This window comes from Lucilia sericata, unplaced genomic scaffold (assembly GCF_015586225.1).
Source record: "Lucilia sericata isolate MDLA Ls3-8-SP2 unplaced genomic scaffold, ASM1558622v1 Contig000030F_arrow, whole genome shotgun sequence".
Lineage (NCBI taxonomy): Eukaryota > Metazoa > Arthropoda > Insecta > Diptera > Calliphoridae > Lucilia > Lucilia sericata.
In genome coordinates, this window is record NW_023994068.1 from 500,132 (window position 1) to 525,931 (window position 25,800).

General features: G+C 33.0%; 2 protein-coding genes across 6 annotated transcripts in view; both read right to left on the reverse strand.

Moving 5' to 3' along the window:
• The window catches only part of LOC119611026, a 389,234-nt gene that overhangs the window by 141,491 nt on the left and 221,943 nt on the right, over positions 1 to 25,800 (reverse strand). The window lies entirely within an intron of this gene.
• LOC119611015 lies at positions 7,591 to 14,413 on the reverse strand. Its single transcript, XM_037966464.1, has 2 exons — positions 14,075 to 14,413; positions 7,591 to 8,365 (listed from the first exon to the last, which is right to left on the reverse strand). The coding sequence occupies exon 2, from the start codon at positions 8,350 to 8,352 to the stop codon at positions 7,651 to 7,653; it is 702 nt and encodes a 233-aa protein (XP_037822392.1). The 5' UTR covers positions 8,353 to 8,365; positions 14,075 to 14,413; the 3' UTR covers positions 7,591 to 7,650.

The window sequence follows — 25,800 nt, forward strand, 5'->3', positions numbered from 1 at the left end:
GGATAAGAGATGCTTCACGAAAACAAAATGCCAAGTATGTGGAAGAATGCATCATGCACTTTAAATATATATTTTGTAAAATCAACAGGAACAGCAGCAAATAACACTGCTAGTTCAATGAGTACTCATTCGCCAGCCAATATGTTACTTGCTACAGCAAAAGTGATGGTGAACTCTCTGCATGGCGAATATATAACCTACGAGCATTAATTGATCATTGTTCTTAAGAGACAATGGTATCAGACGAAGCTTTCCAAATATTAGCGCTTCCCCGAATTAAATGCAGAACCGAAATACATGGTCTTGGAGGTATAGTGGTTAGAATTTCAAAATCGAAAATAAAATTAACAATGAAACCACGATTTTTAAGCGACCAGTCCATAGAAACAGAGGCGCTGATTTTACCACAACTGACGGGAGCACAACCAGATCATTTGTTTAAATTCAATATTGACGAATGGAACAACTTTGTATTAGCTGATCCATCACTACATAAATCGGATAGAATTGACATAGTGATTGGCATGAATATCATAACCAACATAATTGAAGATGGAATATACAAAAAAGGTGGTATTTTGGCGCAATCCACAATCATTGGGTGGATTTTATCAGGTTGGTGAATAAGAAGACGAATCCTAGAAAGGTTTTATCGGTAGTTACTAATTTGGAGCGTTTTTCGGAGCTTGAAGAACTACATAACAATTCCGAAGACTATGAGGAAGATAAAATATGTTTAGACCTCTTCAATGAAACAACCGAAGTTGACAACGAAAACAGATTTGTAGTTAACCTGCCAATAAAGAGGAAGAAAATAAACTTGGAGACTCTAAGAAGCATAGCGAAAGTCAAATCTGAAGTTGAAGGAAGATTACCATAAAATTTATGACCGAGTACATACAGCTTGGTCATATGGAGGAAGTAATGGTAACAAACAGCGGTAAATATTATTTACCTCATCAGGCGGTAATTAGTCTGACTACAAAATTGAGCGTAGTATTCGACGCATCCGCGAAGACATTAAATAGAAGAAGCCTAAATGATATCATGTATACCGGCCCAAGGCTACAAAACGAAATATTTGATAAATGGATTCTGTGGAAATACGTTGTAACAGCAGACGTAGAAAAAATGTATCGTCAGGTTAAAGTTGTGCCAAAACATCAAAACTACCAACATATCCTATGGAGAGAAGACAAAAAAGGGGATATTAAAGAATATAAATTAACAACAGTGACACATGGAACTGACTCTGCACCATTTTTAGCAGTACGGGCACTATTTTATATCGCAGATAGCTGTCCAAATGGAGAAATAAAAAATATTAAACATGTAGTTGTCAAATGACTACAATAGAATTGATGATATAAGCAGTTCTACAAATAATGCTGTAATACAATTTGAAAATGACGATTCCGTAAAAACGTTGGGGTTGCAGTGGGATCCAGTGTTGGACAAATACAAACCAAATCTTCGTGCACTATCCGAAGCTAAGTAGCTAAAATCTTCGATCCACTAGGATGGTTGTCTCCAGTAACAATAGTCGCAAAATTATTCGTACAGAAATTGTACAACAGATCTGCCCAAAAGATATTCGTGTACCAAGGTGGTTACAGATAAAAATATCTAACAAGTTCGAGCTACATGGATTTGCGGACGCACCAGAAAAAACGTAAGGAGCAGTGGTTTACTTAAAATTTAAAATTCAATAACACTTGTTGCTGCAAAACCCAAACTATATGTATAACTATAAAATTTTTGAGGGTCATCAAGGATAGTATAGAACTTGGTTTTGCAGCTTTTTGTCGAGATACGAGTATATTAAACATAATTATGAACTTAAGAGCCTTATTCGGCGGGTTCAGTTGTATAGGGGCTAGGTGAAATAATGGACCGATGTTAAGCATTTTCAATAGGCTTCGTCTCCGGTACCATAGAAGATCATGTGCAATTTTCATTGAATTATTTTCAAAATTGTGACCCGTAGTTTGATTACAAGGTTTACAAGCCCTATTTGGGGGTCAAGTTGTATGGGGGCTAGGTGAAATAATGGACCGATGTTAACCATTTTAATAGGCTTCGTCCCTGTAGCAATAGAAGATCATGTTCATTGAATTATCTTCAAAATTGCGACCTGTAGTTTGATTACAAGGTTTACATGGACGGACGGACATAGCTAAATCGACTCAGAAAATGATTCTAAGCCGATTGGTATACTTTAAGGTATATTTAAGGGTATAGGACCAATATTATTGTGCGTTACAAACATCAGCACATTTTTTGTTTTTATATCCACCATCAAAAAAGGTAAAAGGGTATATTGATTTTGTCATTCCGTATGTAACACATCGAAACATCACAGACCCCATAAAGTATATATATTCTGGGACCTCGTAAGATTCTAAGACGATCTAGCTATGTCCGTCCGTCTGTCTGTTGTTGGCACGATATCGTCCACAAAAAAAGAGATAGGGAGATGAAAATATTCTATATTGATCAGAAATGTTTGGTATTGAAAATGGGCAAAATCGGTCAACGATTTCACATAGCCCCCATACAAATGTACCCCCGGAATATTGTGTAAGAAGCTTCAAACATTCACAAATTCGTTGTTTATGAAGCGGACATAGGACCATAATTGGACCTACCCCCATATAAGCTCCCCTTTAGAAAATGACTATAATGCTGATTAGTGACTTAAAAATACGAATATAGCGATGAAATTCGACACACATAAGTTTCAAGCAAGCCAATATCTCTCCACCCAATTCTATGTGGATCGGTCCATAATTATCCCTACCCCGCATATAAGGTTCCCTTCAGAAAATGACTTTAACGCTCACTACTCGCTTAAAAATTAGAGTATAGCGATGAAATTTGACATAAGAAAGTGTCTTACTAGCCAAAACCTCTCTATAAAATTTTATGTGGATCGGTCCATAATTGACCCTACCCCCTATATAAGGTCGCCTACAGAAAATGACGTTAGTGCTCATTACTGGCTTAACAATACTAGTGTAGCGATGAAAATTGACATAAGTAAGTATCTTAAGAGCCAAAACCTTTCCACAAAATTTTATGTGGATCGGTCCATAATTGACCCTACCCCCCATGTAAGGTCCCCTTCAGAAAATGACTTTAACGTTAATTATTGGCGTAAAAATACGAATATAGCGAAGAAATTTGACATAAGTAAGTTATATATGAGCTAAAATCTTTCCACCAAATTGTATGTGGATCGGTCTATAATTGACCCTAGTTAAACCACCATTAATGGTCCTTTTTCGAATATTATCCTGATGTTCTCATTAATGCTATGTTTCCACTGAGGCGTTTTAAGCAAATCTAGTGGATTTGGTCAAAACTAGTTGAAATCATGTAGATTTGCCATACAGTTTTGACAAATCCAAATCTACTTAATCTACTAGATTTGATTTAAAACATGTCGAAAATGTATTTTTTCGAACATGCAACACTGCGTTGTGTCTAGGATAAGCAAATACGACTATAGGCTATCCATTCAAATAGAATGTTTTCATCGAAAAAGTGACATATTATTTCAAAATAAAACAAGTAAGAAAGTATAGTCGGGCATGGCCGACCATATGATACCCTACACCAGTTATGAATATTAAATGTGATTTATTTTTCATAATATCGCATTTATCTTCAATATTCCCTTGTTCCGATACATTTAAGCAATTTATGGATGAAAAACTAATTTTCTGAAAGAGGCTTTATATGGGGGCTAGGGGCAAATATGGACCAAGCCCGATAAAATTTTCTGAATATATTTATATTTACATAATATTTTATTGTGCTGAATTTCATCGCGATATTTGTGTTTATAAGTTAATTTGGGACATTCAAGTAATTTTCTGAAGGGGACTTTGTATGGGAGCTAGGGTCAAATGGGGCCCGATCTTTATGAAATTTGGCAGGGTTATCAAGACTTCTATAAAACTTAGTTATGCCGTATTTTATCGATATATCTGTATATTTAACATAATTATGAGCTCAGAAGCCCTTTTCGGGGGGTTCTGTTCTATGGGGGCTAGGTGAAATAATGGACCGATTTTAACCATTTTCAATAGGCTTCGTCCTTGGGTCAAATAAAACGTGCGTGCCAAATTTCATCCAATTATCTTGAAAATTGCGACCTGTAGCTTGCGCACAAGGTTTACATGGACAGCCAGCCAGCCAGCCAGCCAGCCAGACGGACGGACGGACGGACGGACATAGCTTAATCGACTCAGAAAACGATTCTAAGCCGATTGGTATACTTTAAGGTGGGTCTAGGACGAATATTTTTATATGTTACAAACATCAGCACAAATCCAATATACCCTCCCCACTAAAGTGGTGTAGGGTATAAAAAGAACAAATAATAATTTTAAAATTGTTGGCATTTAATAAATAAATTTATACAATTAAAACAGTAAGTTTGTATTTTTAATGTCTAAATTTAAAAAAAAAATAATTTTATTTTCCTTATATGACAGGATTTGTTTGAAAATTCGAATCTCAAAAACGAGTTAGCTCAGTGGAAACACCTCGAAGAGGTTTACGCAAACCTGGTAGATTTGATGCCAATGGAAACATAGCATAATATCGATTTATAATAATAAAATATTCAAAATATGTATCAAAGTTCATTTATATGGCAGTGATTTGATGGTGGGTATAAAAGATTCGGCATAGAGGAATATAACACTCTTACTTGTTGTACTTTATTTAGTATTAATTAACCTCTTTAAGTAAAATTTCGGTTACAATCATTGTTTTATATGGTTTTTAAATATATTATGATGTCTAAACTCTAAAATATATACAAAATTTAAAGCATTACAGAACAGAAATACAGAACAGGAGAGAATAAAATACACTAACCACCATTTTCTTAATCAGGTTATTTTTAACGGTAAAAATTTCTATTGTCAATAATGTTTTAAACAAAGTATGTATAACAAGCAGAGACTGAAAATAACGGGTCCACTTTTGTTTTTATAAGGTTAATTGCTGTGATCACCATTTATAATTGTGTTTTTGCAGTTTATCACTGAGAAACCTTTATGTTAGATTTTTTTTAAGTGGTTGAGAGAAACCGAAAAGAAAAACAAAATAACTCGCTACAATTGATTTTTATTTTGTAAACATTTTTGAAAAGGTCTGCTTATGATTTTTATTTATAAAAGCAAAACAATAAATCGCAAATGTAAATACACTATTACGACACACATACTTTCTTCAGAAATCATAGCAAACAACAACAATATAGTCTCCCACTCTCAAAGGAATACAAAAACCAAGTGCTCAGGCAAAAACATAAGTAACAAAACAAAACCTGAGTGATTTATTTTAAAAAACAAAAATAAATCACAATTCAATCACTTTGGTTATGTGGCCCAGTTTTTTTCAGTCTCTGATAACAAGTAGTCCGACTCTCACGTACACGAAATTACACCTTCACATTTACGGGTCCTGTGTGAATTCAACTGGTGAGAAATATTATTGTGTCAAAATGCTTAAAATTTCTGCTTACATATTCGAATTAATAGCGGGTTTTACGCCAAAAAGATATGGTAAATTTTTTTTAAAATACTTTTAGCAAATTTTTTCTTTAAAATTCCGTTTATTTTGAGCAAACCGAAAATTTTATTTATTATTGACATTTATTTTTTGTTGTGGTAGAATTTTAATTTACAAGCAGAGTTACATTTTTTGTATTGAAAATTCAAAGAAATAAAATTATATGATGTATGTCTGGTGAAAATTTTAAATGCTCAAATACACGTACATTTTTGTTACTAATACACACCCTGCCAGCAAATTTGAGTTTAATTTTGGATAAATGAACTAAAATTTACACTATTTAGGCTCAACTTCATGTTTCTCAGTGATAAATAAAAATATTTACAAAAACAAAATACATTATTTTCTAATTTTTATCCCATTTTTTTTAAATTTAAGTTCGATCTAATATACCAAAAAGAAACGTAAATGATAATAATTAGATAGAATAAAAATGTATAAAAAGAAACCTTTTTTAAAACACTGACAAGATAATTTAAGGCAGAATTATTTTTGCTCTCAAAATTTAAAAGAAAAAGTGTTTGTATATTTCAGTAAATATATTAAGTTTAGTTTATAGTGATCAGTTGTGTGAATACCCTGCAAACAATTGCTATCTAAATAGTATCCATAACGTAACAACGTGTAGGTAAAAATATCTAAAAAACATCTAATATTGCACAATTTGAAAGGAAGAAAAGTGACCGCGTTGGTAAGAAACTGTTCCTCCTGTTTAATACTTACTTAGTGAGTCGATTTCGTTTCAGTTTTAAGTCACGTTTTCATAGCATAAAAGTGCGTAAAATTAGTAAAATTTCCAGTTTTGCCATAGCAATAGGGAAACTGGAAATTTATCTAATTTTACACTATTTTATGTACTAAAAGCGACTTTATAATACATTTTCTTTATTTCTCTTACTTTATGAATAATTTAAAATTGTTTATACTCACTAATCTCTCACTTATGTTTATTATATATTAAATTTATTTTTTATATATTAAATTTTAAATAAAATCATTACAAAATTTCTCAATGTGTTACTATTCACACAACTGATCACTATAAACTAAACTTAATATATTTACTGAAATATACAAACACTTTTTCTTTTAAATTTTGAGAGCAAAAATAATTCTGCCTTAAATTATCTTGTTAGTGTATTTAAAAGTGTTCTTTTTATACATTTTTATTCTATCTAATTATTATCATTTACGTTTCTTTTTGGTATTGTTTGGGGCCAAATCGGGAATCCCGGTTGTTACCTCTTAGTTGCTGAGCTGGTTCCTAGGTGCTGGTTGTTGGCAAACTGTCTCCGGCAGCCGTCCACTTGGTTTTCTCTTGATGCGGCAGGTCAGGGCCAAATGTGTTTTTATATACACACAAACACTTGTTGTTGTGTTGCCAAAAAACAACCCTTATTTTTATTTTATTAAAAAGCTTTGTTTACTTCTTTTGGTTTGTATTTCTGTTTATTTTATTTAAGTTCACTTTTCCTTTTGTTTTTATTTAATTAAACTTTAATTTTATTTTAATTCTTAAACTTTTATTTTATTTCAATTTCTTTTATTAATTTTGCATTTGTTGTCTGTCCAGTGGTTGAAAAGCAATGAGAATAAAAAAAAAATGTGTCAAGCCCTTTGACATAAAGAGCAACACAAACTCACCACACTAAAGTGGGGAGTTGCCATACAATGCATATTGTTCTAGCGATTTTACACATAGAGAAAATATAAACTATGTGTTACACTAGACAGACACAAACATACCGCCCACCTTGCAACGGTAGTGCAAAATATAAAATCAAATACAAAATTAGATATAAGTAATATAACAAATTCAATTATCTTATCTAGAGCAACAAATTAACATTTTAAGTTCATTATTGTTAATTATAAAAAAGGAATAACAAAAGTTAACAAATATAATTAACATATGAGAACAATTCAAGTATATAAAAAATAATAGTACATTCAAATGTTTTTAAGTTTAATAAACGTTAAAGAGTACATATCAAACAAAATGTAAATAATACTTTAAAGCCTTTTGAGGGCAACAAATTATAGCATAAATAATATACTTCAGGTTCTTTTGACACCTTCTCCAAAATATGCTATGCCGAATATGGTATTCTGGGCATATAGTTGTCCTGGGCGACTCATAGCTGGTCCAATCAGAATTCTGCTCATAGTATCAGCTCCTAGGATAAGCTGGTAAGGGCAACTAATATGCCAGTGTACGTCCGCATTGGCACGGTCTACAGTTGTTGGACGTGGATATTTGTCTGCTCGCTCCACATTAACAATAGGGCTACGGCCGTAAATCTTGTCTTCTAAAATACATTCAACCGTTATGCGACGTTTCTCCTCGCGACGATGGTATACAACGATGTCAGTACGTCCTTTAGAAATCCGTAAGCCCAATTCTTCGACTTCACGTTTCATGATTGCTGACCTGGCCGCTGTTGGTTCTATTAATGCTCTAATGAAGACGTCAGTATCATGATTGGTGACTACCCGTATCAACGCTGTCATGGGAAACCAAATACGGCCCTGTGGCAAAGGGTGCAACCAAGTATTATGGTCCTGCATACAGCGACGGCACCGATCTATACTTCTACAATTCGCTCGGCTGTGCGACTGAGCCAGGCAGTTATAACATAACAAGTTTTGGGCAACAACTCGAAGCTTTAGCTCCACGGGCATCACAATAAAACGTGAACACTGTCGTATGGCGTGAAGGCGATTACAAAGCGGGCAACCATAATCGGTGTTGAAGTCCATTTTTTTTTTTAATCTAGAAGTTTAAATGAGCAACTTTATTTTAGAAAAGGTGATATTGAATTATTAATCAGTGCAATTAGGGAGTAAAACTAATTTGTGTATCGGTCGAGTGATTACGCCATTTTGAGTTTTAAGGTCAGCCACTCGAACTTTACCGTCAGAACCATGATAAACTTTTACAACACGACCTAAGCGCCATTCAGTTGGACAACAAGGTTCACTTTTAAGAACAACGAGGTCATTTTCTTTTAAGTCTATTTGGGGACTTTTCCATTTATTACGCTTGTGCAACTCTTTTAAATATTCGTCTTTCCAGCGGTGACAAATTTCTTGCTGCAATGCTTTGATTTTTCGCCAACGGTTTACTATACTAATTGGCGAGCTAAGCTCTTCAGGTTCAGCAGGAGTAAGAATAGCAGAGCCTATTAAAAAATGACCAGGAGTAAGAGCGGACAAATCATCGATGCTGTCGGACGTAGGGCCAAGAGGACGCGAATTGAGACACGATTCTATCTTTGTCAAAAGTGTCGAAAACTCTTCAAACGTATATTTCATTTGTCCAGCTGACTTTTTAAAGTGCATTTTCAAACTTTTTACTCCTGCCTCCCACAGTCCTCCCATATGAGGAGCTGCTGCAGGAATAAAGTGCCACTCAAGATGTTGATGACCATATTTTTCTACTGCCGAATCACGTAATTCTTCTATATGTTTTTTGAAGTTATTTTCAAGTTCTCTTGCAGCGCCAACAAAATTCCTTCCATTATCAGAGAAAATGCGACTAGGGCAACCACGACGAGCAACAAATCGAGCCAAAGCTACTAGAAATGCAGGAGTGGACAAATCGCTAACGGCCTCAATGTGAATCGCCTTAGTAGAGAAACAAACAAATAGACACATGTAGCCTTTAGTGATACGGCAATATCGACCAGTGAAACTTTTGATTTCAAATGGGCCGGCAAAATCAACACCTGTGTTAGTAAAAGGGCGACTTAAAGTAGTTCTTTCTTCAGGTAGCACTGCCATGATCTGATTTTGAAGCTTTTTTCTATGTATAACGCAGATTTTACAGTTGTGGATGACCGTTTTTATTAGATTTTTAGCCTTTATAATCCAACACTCCTGACGTACGACATTTAGGACTAAACGAGGGCCTCCATGTAAGACCATATTGTGGACAAACTCAACGTAAAGTCGTGCTAATCTACTAGTATATGCAAGTATTATGGGATGTCGTTCATTGTATGACAAACATTTTGTAGAGCCAAGACGACCATTAGCACGAATAATACCATTTTTGTCTAAGAAAGGCGTAAGCGTTAATAAAGGACTACGAGAGTCAATTTTCTTTTTCGATGACAGACAACTAAACTCATTAGAAAAGTGCGACTGTTGAGAGAGAAAAAATAGCCGATTTCGTACAAATACAAGTTCTTGAGCGGAAATTCTAACAGTTTCGTAATTACAGCTTTTACGTCTGCTTTTGCTCGCAAGATTAAAAAATCTAAATATATAAGCAATAATATGATATGCTCTGGGCAAACTTGAGAAACGGTCCAGTATATCTTCTCGTTCAGCGGATCTAGCAATATTAACTTGCACTTGTTTCGATTCTTCTACTGTTTCGAATTCTAATGGACCTTCGGGCCACGACGATTTGTTTAATCTGAGCCAATCAGGACCATGCCACCAAAGTTTGTTTTCTCTTAAATCCGAAGGTATCAGCCCGGGTTGCTAGATCGGCAGGACTGTGATTAGAAGCTACGTGAAACCAATTTTTGTTTCCTACTTTTTCTAATATTGTTGCTACCCTATTTGCCACAAAGGTTTTCCAATTACATGGCGGTTTTCGTAACCAAGCAAGAACTATTGTCGAATCGGACCACAAATATAAGTTATACGTATGCAATTTGAAATTGGGGATTACGCTGTTTACTAAATTGGCTAAAAGAACTGCGCCACACAACTCTAAACGCGGCAAAGATGGCCTTTTAACTGGAGCCACTTTTGTTTTGCCAATTAGTAGATTCACATAAACTTTATCACCATTCACAAGTGTAGCTGCGTAAGCTAACTCAGAAGAGTCACAAAAGCCATGAAATTCAATATAAGAACTTGGCGTATATTGAACCCAACGATCAAGTTTAATTGTATCAATCTCATTATAATTAGAAATGAATGTCTTCCATTTTTGTAGAGCCACAAGTTTTATATGTTCGTCCCAGTCTATTTTGTCGAGCCACATTTGCTGCATCAAAATCTTTGCTGTTATAATCACTGGGGCCAACCAACCTGCTGGATCAAATAGCCTTGCTATAATTGAGAGTACTTCCCTCTTTGTATAAACTGTTTTGAACTTAAACTTCTCAGTTGTAAAATAAAAGTAATCTTCTGCCGCATTCCAACGGACACCGAGTGTTTTAGCATTACTTTTATCATCGAGTGACAAAAAAGAAGAGTTAAGAAGATGCTCTTGGGGCAAATTTTTTAAAATTTGTTTAGAGTTTGAGGCCCATTTTCTCAACTCAAACCCAGCTGTACCCAATATACCAATTAATTGGTCTCGTGCCTCCAAAGCATCAGAGATCGAATGAGCTCCAACAAGAGCATCATCAACATACATTGACTCACGAAGAATTCTTGAGCCTAGCGGAAAACATCGTTCTTCATCGTCAGCTAACTGTAAAAGCGTCCTAAGGGCCAAAAAGGGGGCACAATTAACGCCAAAGGTGACGGTGTTCAACTGATAATCTTCGATTTGGGTTTCACTAGGACTACGAAAAACTATCTTCTGATACTGTCTATGTTCAGATTTTAATAAAATTTGTCGATACATTTTGGATATATCTGCATTAAAGACAAACTGAAAGAATCGCCATTTTAGAATTAGGGCTACTAAATCAGCTTGCAATATAGGGCCTACAAACAGCAAATCGTTAAGACTGTTACCATTAGAAGACGAGCTTGAAGCATTAAAAACAATTCTTAACTTTGTGGTGGTACTGTCAGGCTTAAAAACTCCATGGTGAGGTAAATAATAACTCGGACTACTTTCTGAATTTTCAATTTTCTCCATGTGTCCCAAAGCTATGTATTCTTTTAAAACCTCATCATATTGAGCCTTAAATTCAGGATTTCGCATTAAAACCTTTTCATTTCTTAAATATTGACTGAGAGCAATATGACGATTTGGGCCAAGTGACGAAAAAGTATCTTTAAAGGGCAAACAAACTATATATCTTCCTTCAGAATTTCTTGTGGTAGTAGAAAGATAGATCTCTTCACATTTTTTATCCTCTTCTGATAAAATCTTTCTACGAGAAACTTCTTCTAACTCCCAAAACTTTGTTAACTGATCGTCAATGGAAACTTTTGTCATATAATTGGTTATTGAAAAACGTGAGGAATCATTACTTGGAGTTGGGCCTGTGACAATCCAGCCAAAAATTGTCTCTTGGGCCACTAAAGATTCGAAAATTCCATGTTGAACTCCATCACGAAGAATTAGGGGATACAAATCACCTCCTAACAATAAGTCTATTTCACTGCTTTCATAAAACTTGGGGTCAGCATAATTCAGATTGGGCAAATCTATATTCTTTGGAGGCTTAAATGTATGTGTAGGTACATTTCCTGTTACACGAGGAACTACTAAAGCCTGAATATTTAGAGATACATTTTGATCAAACAGAGAAACAATTATAAAGTTCGCAATCTTTGAAGATTTGCTTACTAATTCTCCTCCTAAACCAGTAATTTCTGCGGAAACTGGCTTAGTGGGCAACTTCAATACAGTTTGTATTCTCTGAGAAACAAAACTTTCATCCGAACAAGGATCTATGAGTGCTCGAACTTTGTAATAGGAACCACAACTAATTATATTGACCCAAGCTGTAGCCAACATCACTTTCTTAGCTACTGATGTGTGATGTGACTGAACAATACCAGACGGACCTGCGATATTAGTGGACTGTAATTGATTTGTATTTGTGGACTGTATTTGTTGGACAGAACTATTTTGACTTTCGCCCTGAAATCTAGTATTTCCTTGATTTTGGCTATTATTGTTTTTATTTACAAAATCCCTATGCATTAAAGTATGGTGCTTCCTTTTGCACTTGGAGCAACCGTTTGTGCTACTACAATCACCATACATATGTCCAATGTTGAGGCAATTAAAACAATAACGAAACTTTTTCAAAGTTGAAACACGATTTCTATAATCCATATTCAAAAATCTGGTACAGGAGCTGATTTTATGGTTTTCTTTGCATAATTTGCAAAAAATGGTTTCAACTTTAGTATTATGGGCCTTAAATTGTTTTACTTTAGTTGATGTATGGTTATTGTTACTATTAAGTGCCGATTGGGAACCACTGGGATTTGAATTGTTTATAGCTATGATATCTGATACACTTTCAAGGGCATGAAATCTATCGGTGAGAAAATTATTTAATTCTTCCCATTTGGGAACCTCTGTTTTGTTCTTGACCGATTGTTCCCACAGATTAAGTGAACATTCTGAGAGACGGGATGAGCATTGGAATACAAAAATAGGGTCCCATGAATTAATATCTACATTGTATAACTTAAGGATAGCCATACAATTATTGATCTCCCTTTGAAGTCTTTTAATTTCACTAGCCGATTCTTGTTGACAAGGAGCTAAATTAAAGAGCAACTTCAATTGACTATTAATCAAAACCCGTTTATTTTCATACTGAATTTTCAAATTATTCCAAGCTATCTCAAAATTTTCTGCTGTCAGGGCAACATTTCTATTTATATCCCTTGCCTCACCATCAGTTTTTCTAAACAAGTAAAATATTTTTTCTACAGGGCTAAGTCTTGTATTGTTTATGTAAATCGCAGTAAACATATCCCTAAATGTGGGCCACGAAACGTAATCCCCATGAAAAACACCAGTATCACAAGGAGGTACGGATATGGAACCACAAAGATTGGGAACTGCTGATTCTACATTTTCTTCAGTTTTTTTACCTAAGTTTGCTTTTGCTTTGGAAATAATGTTAATACATCTTATATATGTCTTGCGGACCTGCTAATGCTTTGTTTGTACCATTAACAATTCTTTCTTTTTTTCTATTGTGACATCAGAACAATCACTATAAATGCTTTTATAATTTTCCCATGATTTATCTAATTCTGATCTTTCAAAATCAAAAGCATCGTCCGTGTAACTAGAAAAATCTTCAGCTTTAAGCATAACCTCAAAGCTGATTAATTCATCCGCAGCCACTATGTATTTTTCAAAAATCGACATATTTTAATTTATTTAAGAGAACCACAAAAATATATTTTCCCAAAATTTAAAACAAATCACAGAGTCACAAACTTCTTTAAATAAAATCAAGAATTGAAAAGAGAAACTGAAGTTTTTTAACACCATACAAAGTTAAAGAGAACCACAAAACTTTATTTTCCAATAAAAGAGTTAAAGAGAACCACTAAGTTAAAATGCGCCAAAATCACAATTTCCAATAAGTTTAAAAACTTGAGAAAAAAGGTGGACGACAAATTTATTTAGGTTCCAAAAATAAAACAACAAATACAAATGACCGTAAGGAAAAATGGCGGCTTAATGTAAAAGTTCACGATGTAATTTCAAAAAGTTACACAACCTCACTTTTTCCGAGCCACAAATAATGAACCACAATATATGCATATGAAACACTTTGCACTTTAATAATTTCAATTTACGCACCTTTTTTTTCTACGGGCGAAGGACCAATGTTTGGGGCCAAATCGGGAATCCCGGTTGTTACCTCTTAGTTGCTGAGCTGGTTCCTTGGTGCTGGTTGTTGGCAAACTGTCTCCGGCAGCCGTCCACTTGGTTTTCTCTTGATGCGGCAGGTCAGGGCCAAATGTGTTTTTATATACACACAAACACTTGTTGTTGTGTTGCCAAAAAACAACCCTTATTTTTATTTTATTAAAAAGCTTTGTTTACTTCTTTTGGTTTGTATTTCTGTTTATTTTATTTAAGTTCACTTTTCCTTTTGTTTTTATTTAATTAAACTTTAATTTTATTTTAATTCTTAAACTTTTATTTTATTTCAATTTCTTTTATTAATTTTGCATTTGTTGTCTGTCCAGTGGTTGAAAAGCAATGAGAATAAAAAAAATGTGTCAAGCCCTTTGACATAAAGAGCAACGCAAACTCACCACACTAAAGTGGGGAGTTGCCATACAATGCATATTGTTCTAGCGATTTTACACATAGAGAAAATATAAACTATGTGTTACACTAGACAGACACAAACAGGTATATTAGATCGAACTTAAATTTTAAAAAAAATGGGATAAAAATTAGAAAATAATGTATTTTGTTTTTGTAAATATTTTTATTCATCACTGAGAAACATGAAGTTGAGCCTAAATAGTGTAAATTTAGTTCATTTATCCAAAATCAAACTCAAATTTGCTGGCAGGGTAGTAACACATTGTGAAATTTTGTAATGATTTTATTTAAAATTTAATATATAAAAAATAAATTTAATATATAATAAACATAAGTGAGAGATTAGTGAGTATAAACAATTTTAAATTATTCATAAAGTAAGAAAAATAAAGAAAATGTATTATAAAGTCGCTTTTACTACATAAAATAGCGTAAAATTAGATAAATTTCCAGTTTCACTATTGCTATTGCTAAACTGAAAATTTTACTAATTTTACGCACTTTTATGCTATAAAAAAGTGACTTAAAACTGAAACGAAATCGACTCACTAAGTAAGTATTAAACAGGAGGAACAGTTTCTTACCAACGCGGTCACTTTTCTTTCTTTCAAATTGTGCAATATTAGATGTTTTTTAGATATTTTTACCTACACGTTGTTACGTTATGGATACTATTTAGATAGCAATTGTTTGCAGGGAATTTACCCAGTTGGAAAAATGATGGTAGACGACATTGTCTTCGACGATTCATGCAAGACATTTTCGAATTTGTCCCCTATCGCTGAAGTTGGCTAAACGACAATGTGTAAGAAATCTTCGTTAACGACAAGATTAACGACAAAGACCTGTTCGTTGTCGTCTTTTAAATCCTATTAAAGACGAGATGAGCGACTGTGTCTTTAATATATTCTTCTATAAACGATGTCAAAGACATGAAGTAAGACAACGCCTTCAAAATAGTCCTGTATCAAACAGAAATAATGAAAAGATGGGCGACAAGGTCTAGAATATTGTCATGTAACTTACTCTGTTGACGACTATATGATCGATAAATTTTTAAGCGTTGTCTTCTGGGCTTTTTTTATGAAGACACCATAGAAGACAATGTCTTTAAAATCGTCATCTATATAAGCTATTGAGAGAATAAACTCGTATATACTTCTCTCTATTAATTATATTACTGACAGTTTAAGATAATATGTCTTCAACGATGTCTTTTAAATAACTCTATTGACGACAGTATGAGCGACTAATCTTAAATATTTTCTTCTAACAAATACGCACGATGATGATATAAGCGACAATGTCTTGGATGTTGTCTTATATTGGACTATACTGACGGCAAGATGAGCGACATTGTCTTGCAAGTTGTCCCCTATTTAATTCTATTTGATGAGAGTCAATGTTTCTATGCAGTGTGATTGCAAAAAAAAAAATTTAAATAACGGTAAAATAACTGCCATTTGAAAAAAGGGCAAAATAGAAAAGTAAAAACTCATTTGAGTGCGAACAGTTGCATAAGTAAGAGTGTTTTAAAGTGTTTAAAAGTGAAATTAAAAGTGTTATCAAAATATATTTAATTTAATAATAAATACGGAAATGTACTCAAAGCTTTATATGGTGAGTATTTTTAAGACATATTACTTGGCAATAAAAAAACATATCTATAACTTTTTAAAATTCATATTTTTTAAACAGAATCCGCAAAAAAAGAGGGATATACCTACGAGGAATTTATAAAAGATTTAAGAGGTATCTTTCGTAGAATCAAGAATACTTACAATAAGGAAAAAGCTAGACAATACAATAAAGAAAATTCAAATTCAAATAATTCTCAATAACCCTTTTTATAACAATTAATATGTTTTTAAAAATGTATTCAAATGAAATAAATATTGTTTTTGAATTAAATGTGATATTTTAAAATATTTTTATTCAACTTAAAACATTTTCTTTTAAAAAATAAAGTGAACGACAAAGCTTAGGACATTGTCACTCATGTAATCGTTGACGTCAAAGTGAATGATACTATCATCAATATAGTCGTTAATTACAAAGCTGAGGACATTTTCGCCCATATAATCGTTGACAACAAAGTGGACGATATTGTCGCTTATTTAGTCGTTAACGACAAAGCCCATATAATCGTTGACGACAAAGTGGATGATCTTGTCGCCCATATAATCGTTCACGACAAAGTGGATGATATTGTGGCTTATATAGTCGTTGATGATAAAATGGTGGAATTAATCTATATTTTTGGGTGAAGGACAAACTGAGCGACATTGTCTCTCATCTAGTCGTCAACGATTTTCGCGACACTTGTTCGAAAATGTCGTTGACGATTTGTTCCGGCTGTCCTACATTTGTCTTCCAGGACTTTACATTGTCGTGTACCCATCGTTGAGGATGTCTTAAAGACAAGCCCAACTATATATAGTTGTACTACATTTTTGGTTTTTATACCCTACACCACTTTAGTGGGGAGGGTATATTGGGTTTGTGCTGATGTTTGTAACGCACAAAAATATTGGTCCTATACCCACCTTAAAGTATACCAATCGGCTAAGAATCATTTTCTGAGTCGATTTAGCTATGTCCGTCCGTCTGTCCGTCCGTCCGTCTGTCCGTCCATGTAAACCTTGTAATCAAACTACAGGTCGCAATTTTGAAGATAATTCAATGGTACATGATCTTCTATTCTCCCAGGGACGAAGCCTATTGAAACTGGTTAAGATCGGTCCATTATTTCACCTAGCCCCCATACAACTGAACCCCTGAATAGGGCTTGTAAACCTTGTAATCAAACTACAGGTCGCAATTTTGATGATAATTCAATAAAATTTGGCACATGATTTTCTATAGTACCGGAGATAAATCCTATTGAAAATGGTTAACATCGGTTCATTATTTCACCTAGCCCCCATACAACTGAACCCCTGAATAGGGCTTGTAAACGTTGTAATCAAACTACAGGTCGCAATTTTGATGATAATTCAATGAAATTTGACATATGATCTTCTATGGTACCGGAGACAAAGCCTATTGAAAATGGTTAACATCGGTCCATTATTCGGCCTCGCCCGACTATAATTTCTTACTTGTTTATTTTCTGATCGTTTCTTCCTTTAAAAGGAGTTTGAAGGAAGAGTGAGTAAAATTCTATTTAGCTAAAATTTGGTTTGGTCTAGTAGGTCAATATGGGTATCGAATGAAAGAGGAGAATAACAGTATTCTTACGAATGAAATAATTTTAAAATGTCAGAATAAAAAACAGAAAAAATGTCCTTTTATATCCTTTTTTATCCTTTAATATCCTTATTTTTTATAGTCAGTTTTTTTTTTGAAAAAAATATATGTTAAATTGAATATTATGGAGTTTCTGACTGAATTTCGTGCTTTCATCCATATAGTATATAGAGCGGAAACTGTGCTGTCAAGGACCTAAGTCTGTTGTCAAAAACCTAAGTCGATTGAATGTAGTAGTAGAAAAACTTATGGTAGTATTAGTATATTTCCCATATTTGAAATAACCCAACAAACACAAAATCAAACGTTTGAAAAATGTTATTAATTTTATTTAATATTAAACATTTAGAAGACAATGTCTTTAAAATCGTCATCTATATAAGCTATTGAGAGAATAAACTCGTATATACTTCTCTCTATTAATTATATTACTGACAGTTTAAGATAATATGTCTTCAACGATGTCTTTTAAATAACTCTATTGACGACAGTATGAGCGACTAATCTTAAATATTTTCTTCTAACAAATACACACGATGATGATATAAGCGACAATGTCTTGGATGTTGTCTTATATTGGACTATACTGACGGCAAGATGAGCGACATTGTCTTGCAAGTTGTCCCCTATTTAATTCTATTTGATGAGAGTCAATGTTTCTATGCAGTGTGATTGCAAAAAAAAAAAAAATTAAAATAACGGTAAAATAACTGCCATTTGAAAAAGGGCAAAATAGAAAAGTAAAAACTCATTTGAGTGCGAACAGTTGCATAAGTAAGAGTGTTTTAAAGTGTTTAAAAGTGAAATTAAAAGTGTTATCAAAATATATTTAATTTAATAATAAATACGGAAATGTACTCAAAGCTTTATATGGTGAGTATTTTTAAGACATATTACTTGGCAATAAAAAACAAGTAAGAAATTATAGTCGGGCGAGGCCGACCATATAATACCCTACACCTGTTACAAAATTAAAATGTGATTTAGTTTTCATAATAGAGCATTTAAGTTGAATTTCTCCTTGCCTTGAATTATACTTAAGCCATTTATTGCTGAATATAATTGTGGACATTTAAGTCAAATTTTGAAGGGGGATTTGTATAGGAGCTATGGTCAAATGATACCCTTTAATTATAAAATTCACGAGAGTCATCAAGGCTATTATAGAACTTGGTTTTGCAGCTTTTTGTCGAGATACGAGTATATTAAACATAATTACAAACTTAAAATCCCTATTCGTCGGGTTCAGTTGTATGGGGGCTAGGTGAAATAATGGACCGATGTTAACCATTTTCAATAGGCTTCGTCTCCGGTACCATAGAAGATCATCTGCCAAATTTCATTGAATTATCTTAAAAATTGCGACCTGTAGTTTGATTAAAAGGTTTACAAGCCCTATTCGGGGGTTCAGTTGTATGGGGGCTATGTGAGAAAATGGACCGATGTTAACAATTTTCAATAGGCTTCGTCTCCGGTACCATAGAAGATCAACTGCCAAATTTCATTGAATTATATTCAAAATTGTGACCTGTAGTTTGTTTAAAAAGTTTACAAGCCCTATTCAGGTGTTCAGTTGTATGGGGGCTAGGTGAAATAATGAACCGATGTTAACCATTTTCAATAGACTTCGTCCCTGGGACAATAGAAGATCTTGTGCCAAATTTCATTGAATTATCTTCAAAATTGCGACCTGTAGTTTGATTACAGTGTTTACAAGCCCTATTCGGGGGTTCAGTTGTATGGGGGCTAGGTGAAATAATGGACCGATATTAACCATTTTCAATAGGCTTCGTCCCTGGGACAATAGAAGATCATGTGCCAAATTTCATTGAATTATCGTCAAAATTGCGACCTGTAGTTTGATTACAAGGTTTACATGGACGGACATAGCTAAATCGACTCAGAAAATGATTCTTAGCCGATTGGTATACTTTAAGGTGGGTATAGGACCAATATTTTTGTGCGTTACAAACATCAGCACAAACCCAATATACCCTCCCCACTAAAGTGGTGTAGGGTATAAAAACCAAAAATGTAGTACAACTATATATAGTTGGGCTTGTCTTTAAGACATCCTCAACGATGGGTACACGACAATTCAATGGTACATGATCTTCTATTGTCCCAGGGACGAAGCCTATTGAAACTGGTTAAGATCGGTCCATTATTTCACCTAGCCCCCATACAACTGAACCCCTGAATAGGGCTTGTAAACCTTGTAATCAAACTACAGGTCGCAATTTTGATGATAATTCAATAAAATTTGGCACATGATTTTCTATAGTACCGGAGATAAATCCTATTGAAAATGGTTAACATCGGTTCATTATTTCACCTAGCCCCCATACAACTGAACCCCTGAATAGGGCTTGTAAACGTTGTAATCAAACTACAGGTCGCAATTTTGATGATAATTCAATGAAATTTGACATATGATCTTCTATGGCACCGGAGACAAAGCCTATTGAAAATGGTTAACATCGGTCCATTATTTCACCTAGCCCCCATACAACTGAACACCTGAATAGGCCTTGTAAACCTTGTAATCAAACTACAGGTCGCAATGTTGAAGATAATTCAATGAAATTTGGCACATGATCTTCTATGGTACCGGAGACAAAGCCTATTGAAAATGGTTAACATCGGTCCATTATTTCACCTATCCCCCAACCCGACGAATAGGGCTTTTAAATTCATAATAATGTTTAATATATTCGTAACACAACAAAAAGCTGCAAAACCAAGTGCTATACTAGCCTTGATGACTCTCATGAATTTTATAATTATAGGGTTTCATTTGACCATAGCCTCCTTCAAAATTTGACTTAAATGTCCACAATTTTATTCAACAATAAATGGCTTAAGTAGATCTGAGACAAGGTACAATTAAACTTAAATACTTTATTATGAAAACAAAATCACATTTAATTTGTGTAACAGGTGTAGGGTATTATATAGTCGGCCTCGCCCGACTATAATTTCTTACTTGTTTATTTTCTGATCGTTTCTTCCTTTAAAAGGAGTTTGAAGGAAGAGTAAGTAAAATTCTATTTAGCTAAAATTTGGTTTGGTCTAGTAGGTCAATATGGGTATCGAATGAAAGAGGAGAATAACAGTATTCTTACGAATGAAATAATTTTAAAATGTCAGAATAAAAAAACAGAAAAAATGTCCTTTTATATCCTTTTTTATCCTTTAATATCCTTATTTTTTATAGTCAGTTTTTTTTTTTTGAAAAAAATATATGTTAAATTGAATATTATGGAGTTTCTGACTGAATTTCGTGCTTTCATCCATATAGTATATAGAGCGGAAACTGTGCTGTCAAGGACCTAAGTCTGTTGTCAAAAACCTAAGTCGATTGAATGTAGTAGTAGAAAAACTTATGGTAGTATTAGTATATTTCCCATATTTGAAATAACCCAACAAACACAAAATCAAACGTTTGAAAAATGTTATTAATTTTATTTAATATTAAACATTTACGGTTCTTTAAAAAGAGAAATTGATTTAACGTTTACGTTCGATTTAGAGCTTTAAAATTTAAAAATAGTTTGATTTACAACCTTTCTCGAGTTTACATGAACCTTCTGTGTTTGCTGGGTAACGACATTTCAATTTATTATTCTGACATTTTCACCACAATAATTTTTTATTTATTTTTAAAATTTTACATAACTTCGGCAAAACAAACAGATTTAGGTGACCCAAATTCAAGAGAAAACACTCGACATTCTTACGAGTATATGGGTGTGGCGAGTTCCATATATCCTTGATTCATTCAGTAACTTATTCCTTTGACATCAACTCTTCCCTATCTTGGTGTTATTGCAATCCGGTTTGCCGGGATTATAAACTGGTGATGCTAAATGTATCATCGGACATTCCTTGAAATTATTTGAACAGGGACCAAACCAGGCAGTCTTATAATTTGATACCACAGGGCTGAGTTTCCATCTTTGTCTTGTCCCGGTTATTGGAGTGTTCCATTCGGTATGTACGTGGTGGCTGCGGTTTAAACCCATACTCGCGGGAAGAGAATATTGGTTAAAAGACTGGTGCACGGTAAAGTCTATAATTCGGGATAAGTTCGATGCTGTAGCTGAGATAACAGATACCACGCGTTGGAAATGAGTTGGTGTCAAATGTATATCATACAGGATGGATGTAGGGTTATACGGACCTTACTCACTCAGATGTTGGTCTCAATGAGTGTGTCGGTGTGCTGAGTTGAATGGTGATGTATTGAAAGTATCTTATCAATGTGATACCAATTAATTTGCCTTCCAATGCAGGGTATATTTAGGGTTTATTCTTTCCATACCAGACCACAGTGTATCCACTGATTACGTCTCTAGGTGCTATTGCCGAATCACACATTTTGCATCTCGGTAGTTAAGCAATGGTCAGAGATTAGGTAGCTCGAGTACATGAGCAAAGTTTAAGGAGCACAAAGTGGTGGTAGTGAGTCGTCTAACAAGCTTACCCAGTGGTCGTATAAGGCCAACACGACAGGTGTTCACGTAAAGCATATTCACTTATGTATCTGTTATCTTTTCGGTAACAGCACCGAACTTATCCAGAAATATAGATTTAACCCGTAATTTTGTGTTTAAACTACAGCCATCCCGAAGGGACCACTGCAATAACCGGGACAAATGGAAATCCAGACGAGTACGGGAACATACATACATATTATAATTTTGATTTTTTATATAAAACTAAAAATATTTAATTTATTTACATTCAATTTGACAAATGACTGTGACGAAATCTAACAGAGGTGGTAGGGTAGAAGGGGGATCATTCGCCATAGGGGCACATCTGCCAAAGCGAATAACTTGAAAACCGAGTAATCGATTTTATCGCATTATCAAATTTTATTTTCGTTTATCGATTATCTATTATCCCTGAAAGTTTTAAAGATTAACTTTACATATGATGGGAGGCAGACGTGATTAATTGTTTTTCAAAGGGCTGTGAAAATATTTCACTGTGTGAATTTTTTGTGCTAAGTTTTTTAGTTTTTTTTGATAGAAAAAATATATTGGTCAGTGATAGAACGTCAATAATAGTGAATAATAAGACATAATAATATTTTCGATAATATAATTTAAAACCCGAAAAAAATTTAAAGTAAACCCCAGAACTGCCCGTGGGGCACATTTGCCAAATATATGTAATGTAATATAGAAAAAATCATTAATAATTTGTTTTAATTTTTTTTTGTTTAGTTATGTGAAATAAACAATAAATATCTAGTTTATTATACTTTGTTTAGTGAATTAAAATATAAAACAGCAAAATAAGTTTTTTCTTTTTAATTTTTTTTGGCTTATTTTACTAATGACAAATCTGCCCCCCTTGGCGTATTTACCCCATGGATGGGGCGGTATCGCCGTTTTTGGTCAGTGCGGAAAAATTAAAAAAATATGTGTATGAGGATGACTTAGGAAAGATTGAAAGGGATAAAACTAAAGCCAACATATCTAAGTATCCGAACCAAGAAAAAAATTATGAATATGTATTGTGGTTTTAATTTGAGGCCGCCTCAAAAAAAAAGTGGCGTATGGCCCCCCTTCTACCCTATGTTGAATACACAGTACCCATATGTGTGAACAGCCTACTTTATATTTTCAAAAAAATGTTGACAGGTTTCCTCTCTATGTTTCTCTATGCTTTCATCTCTATCAGTTTCTTGTAAAAAAAAATTTAAAGTTAAGTTATACACATTTACCTAAATTAAAAAATATGTTTATTGGAAATAATTTGTATATTTACCATAGAATATCACTTGAAAGTTGAAAACAACTTTATTTTATGATGGCTTGTCATAATGTCCATGGACGTTATGTCAAACCAAACAGTTTCATAGTGTCCATGGAGGTTATTACACTTTGATAAGAGTCTCAATATCCATGAGAAAAGTGGCATAAAGTCCAGGGATTACATATAGTCCATTTATTATGAAAAGGCTTGATAGATATAGCCAAATACACCGAAGTTTAAAACCCCTTCGCCCGGCCGAAGGCAGCCAATTCTGGAGATTTTTTTAAATGAATCCAAAAAACTACATACAGTAAAGTTAAGAGCAATTCTTTCCTTGCAATACATTTATGTTTTAATAGTGTCGCAAAGACTATGGACATAATGACACTTTTAAAAGTGAAAGTTATGTCCATTGACAATATGACTCTTCAGGCTTAACAAAACGTCCATCTCCTAAGTTTAAAAAATAAATGTCTCAAAAAATTTATTTTCCCACCGATTATGCCAAATAATTCGACATAATCTATAATCTTCGGACTAATGATTGCCCAAGAATTAGCAATAAAGTTATTCCAGCCTTTTTTATTCATGGTGAGGAGGGGTGAGGTCCTTGATATACCTAATTTTTGTATTTTTTAATAAAAACTATAAACTTCTATTTATATGATTTAGAACAATTTAATGTTCTTCCACATAAAGTATTTTTAACAAGACATGATAAAAACTAAAATAATATCCTTAGTGGTTTTTATACTTGCATATCCTACAAAGTTTTCACATTATTATTATTTTTTAATTATATCGTAGAGAAAATGACACTCCGTTTCACATTGTCAAATTTCATATTTTTATTCATATTATTTTAGCTAAAAAACACTTTGAAGTTTTCTGATGTGAAACATTTTTTAATTTATTATCTGGGATAATTAAAAAAAAAAACATTAATAAAAGTTAAACAAATAGTGATATGAACACCAAATTTGAAAGATATATACTCAATTCTAATATCTTTTTTATAAATATATTTTTTGGGAAAAATTATTATAAAATTTCAAGGATAATAAAGGATAAACTTTTATAAAGATATTTTTTATATATTTTTATTCTTAAAAAATAAAACGAAATGCGAGATATAAATATTAGAATTGTCTTCTTTAGTTTGTTACCCATATTGTTATAATAGGGTGACTACAAATATTTTATAAAAATTTTTTAAAATTCTATGTACCTCCAACATTAAAGTCCTTTAAAAAGGACGAACGATCAGAAAATAAAAAAAAGAGTACGCAGTTATATATATTAATCTAAAAATTAATTTAATCTGATGTTAATCCCATTTGATGTTTTTAAGTATGTTATGGTTTGTCTATGGTTTGGACGGTGTAATCATATTAATTAATCTAAAAATAAAGTTAATCTGATGTTAATCCCATTTGATGTTTTTAAAAACAAGATTAAACTTCGCAGTGTTACCATACAAAACAACAGAAAACGTCTATGTTTGTTATCAAAACAATACATGTTTTATAAAAAAAAAAAGACAACTGTAATATTAATATGAAAATTAATAAAAACTTAAATTTAAAACAAAAAAAATGTATTTTGAAGTGTCCATAACTTATACTAATCAATAAATCAAACATTTTAATGTTTATTTTTATAAAAATTGTATTAATTTTTTTTGCATCAGCTGTTTACACTTTTTAATTTTTTGGGCGCATAAACTTGCAAACAAAAACTGTATTACCTACATTTGTGTCCGAGTTTTTAATATTTTTGTATTTCTTATGCGTTTTTATGTAAAACTGAAAAAATAACGAAATACTGAACAAATACAGAACACTAAATAAAATACAGAACATTTTCACGTTTTTAGCAAAGAATAATTTATACAGAACAGATCTCTAAAATACAGTACTGTTCTGTATAATATAAAACGTCTGGTCACCGTATGTATATAGTGAATTTAATATAATATGTCCACAGTTTGTATGTTCATTACTGGGAACTAATAAATAATTAAAAGTAGCTAAGTTTAGTTGATAATATGTCCAATATATTACTTAATTTAACTTCTTATCTCAATATTCCTTAGAAAATATTCTAAACAAGATTCTAAGTAATTACCGCTATTACAGTTCATCTTTAGATTAACGATCTGTACAATAATAGATCGATACGTTTAAGGATGATAATTTTATCAATGAATGAATGAATGTATTATATTACTT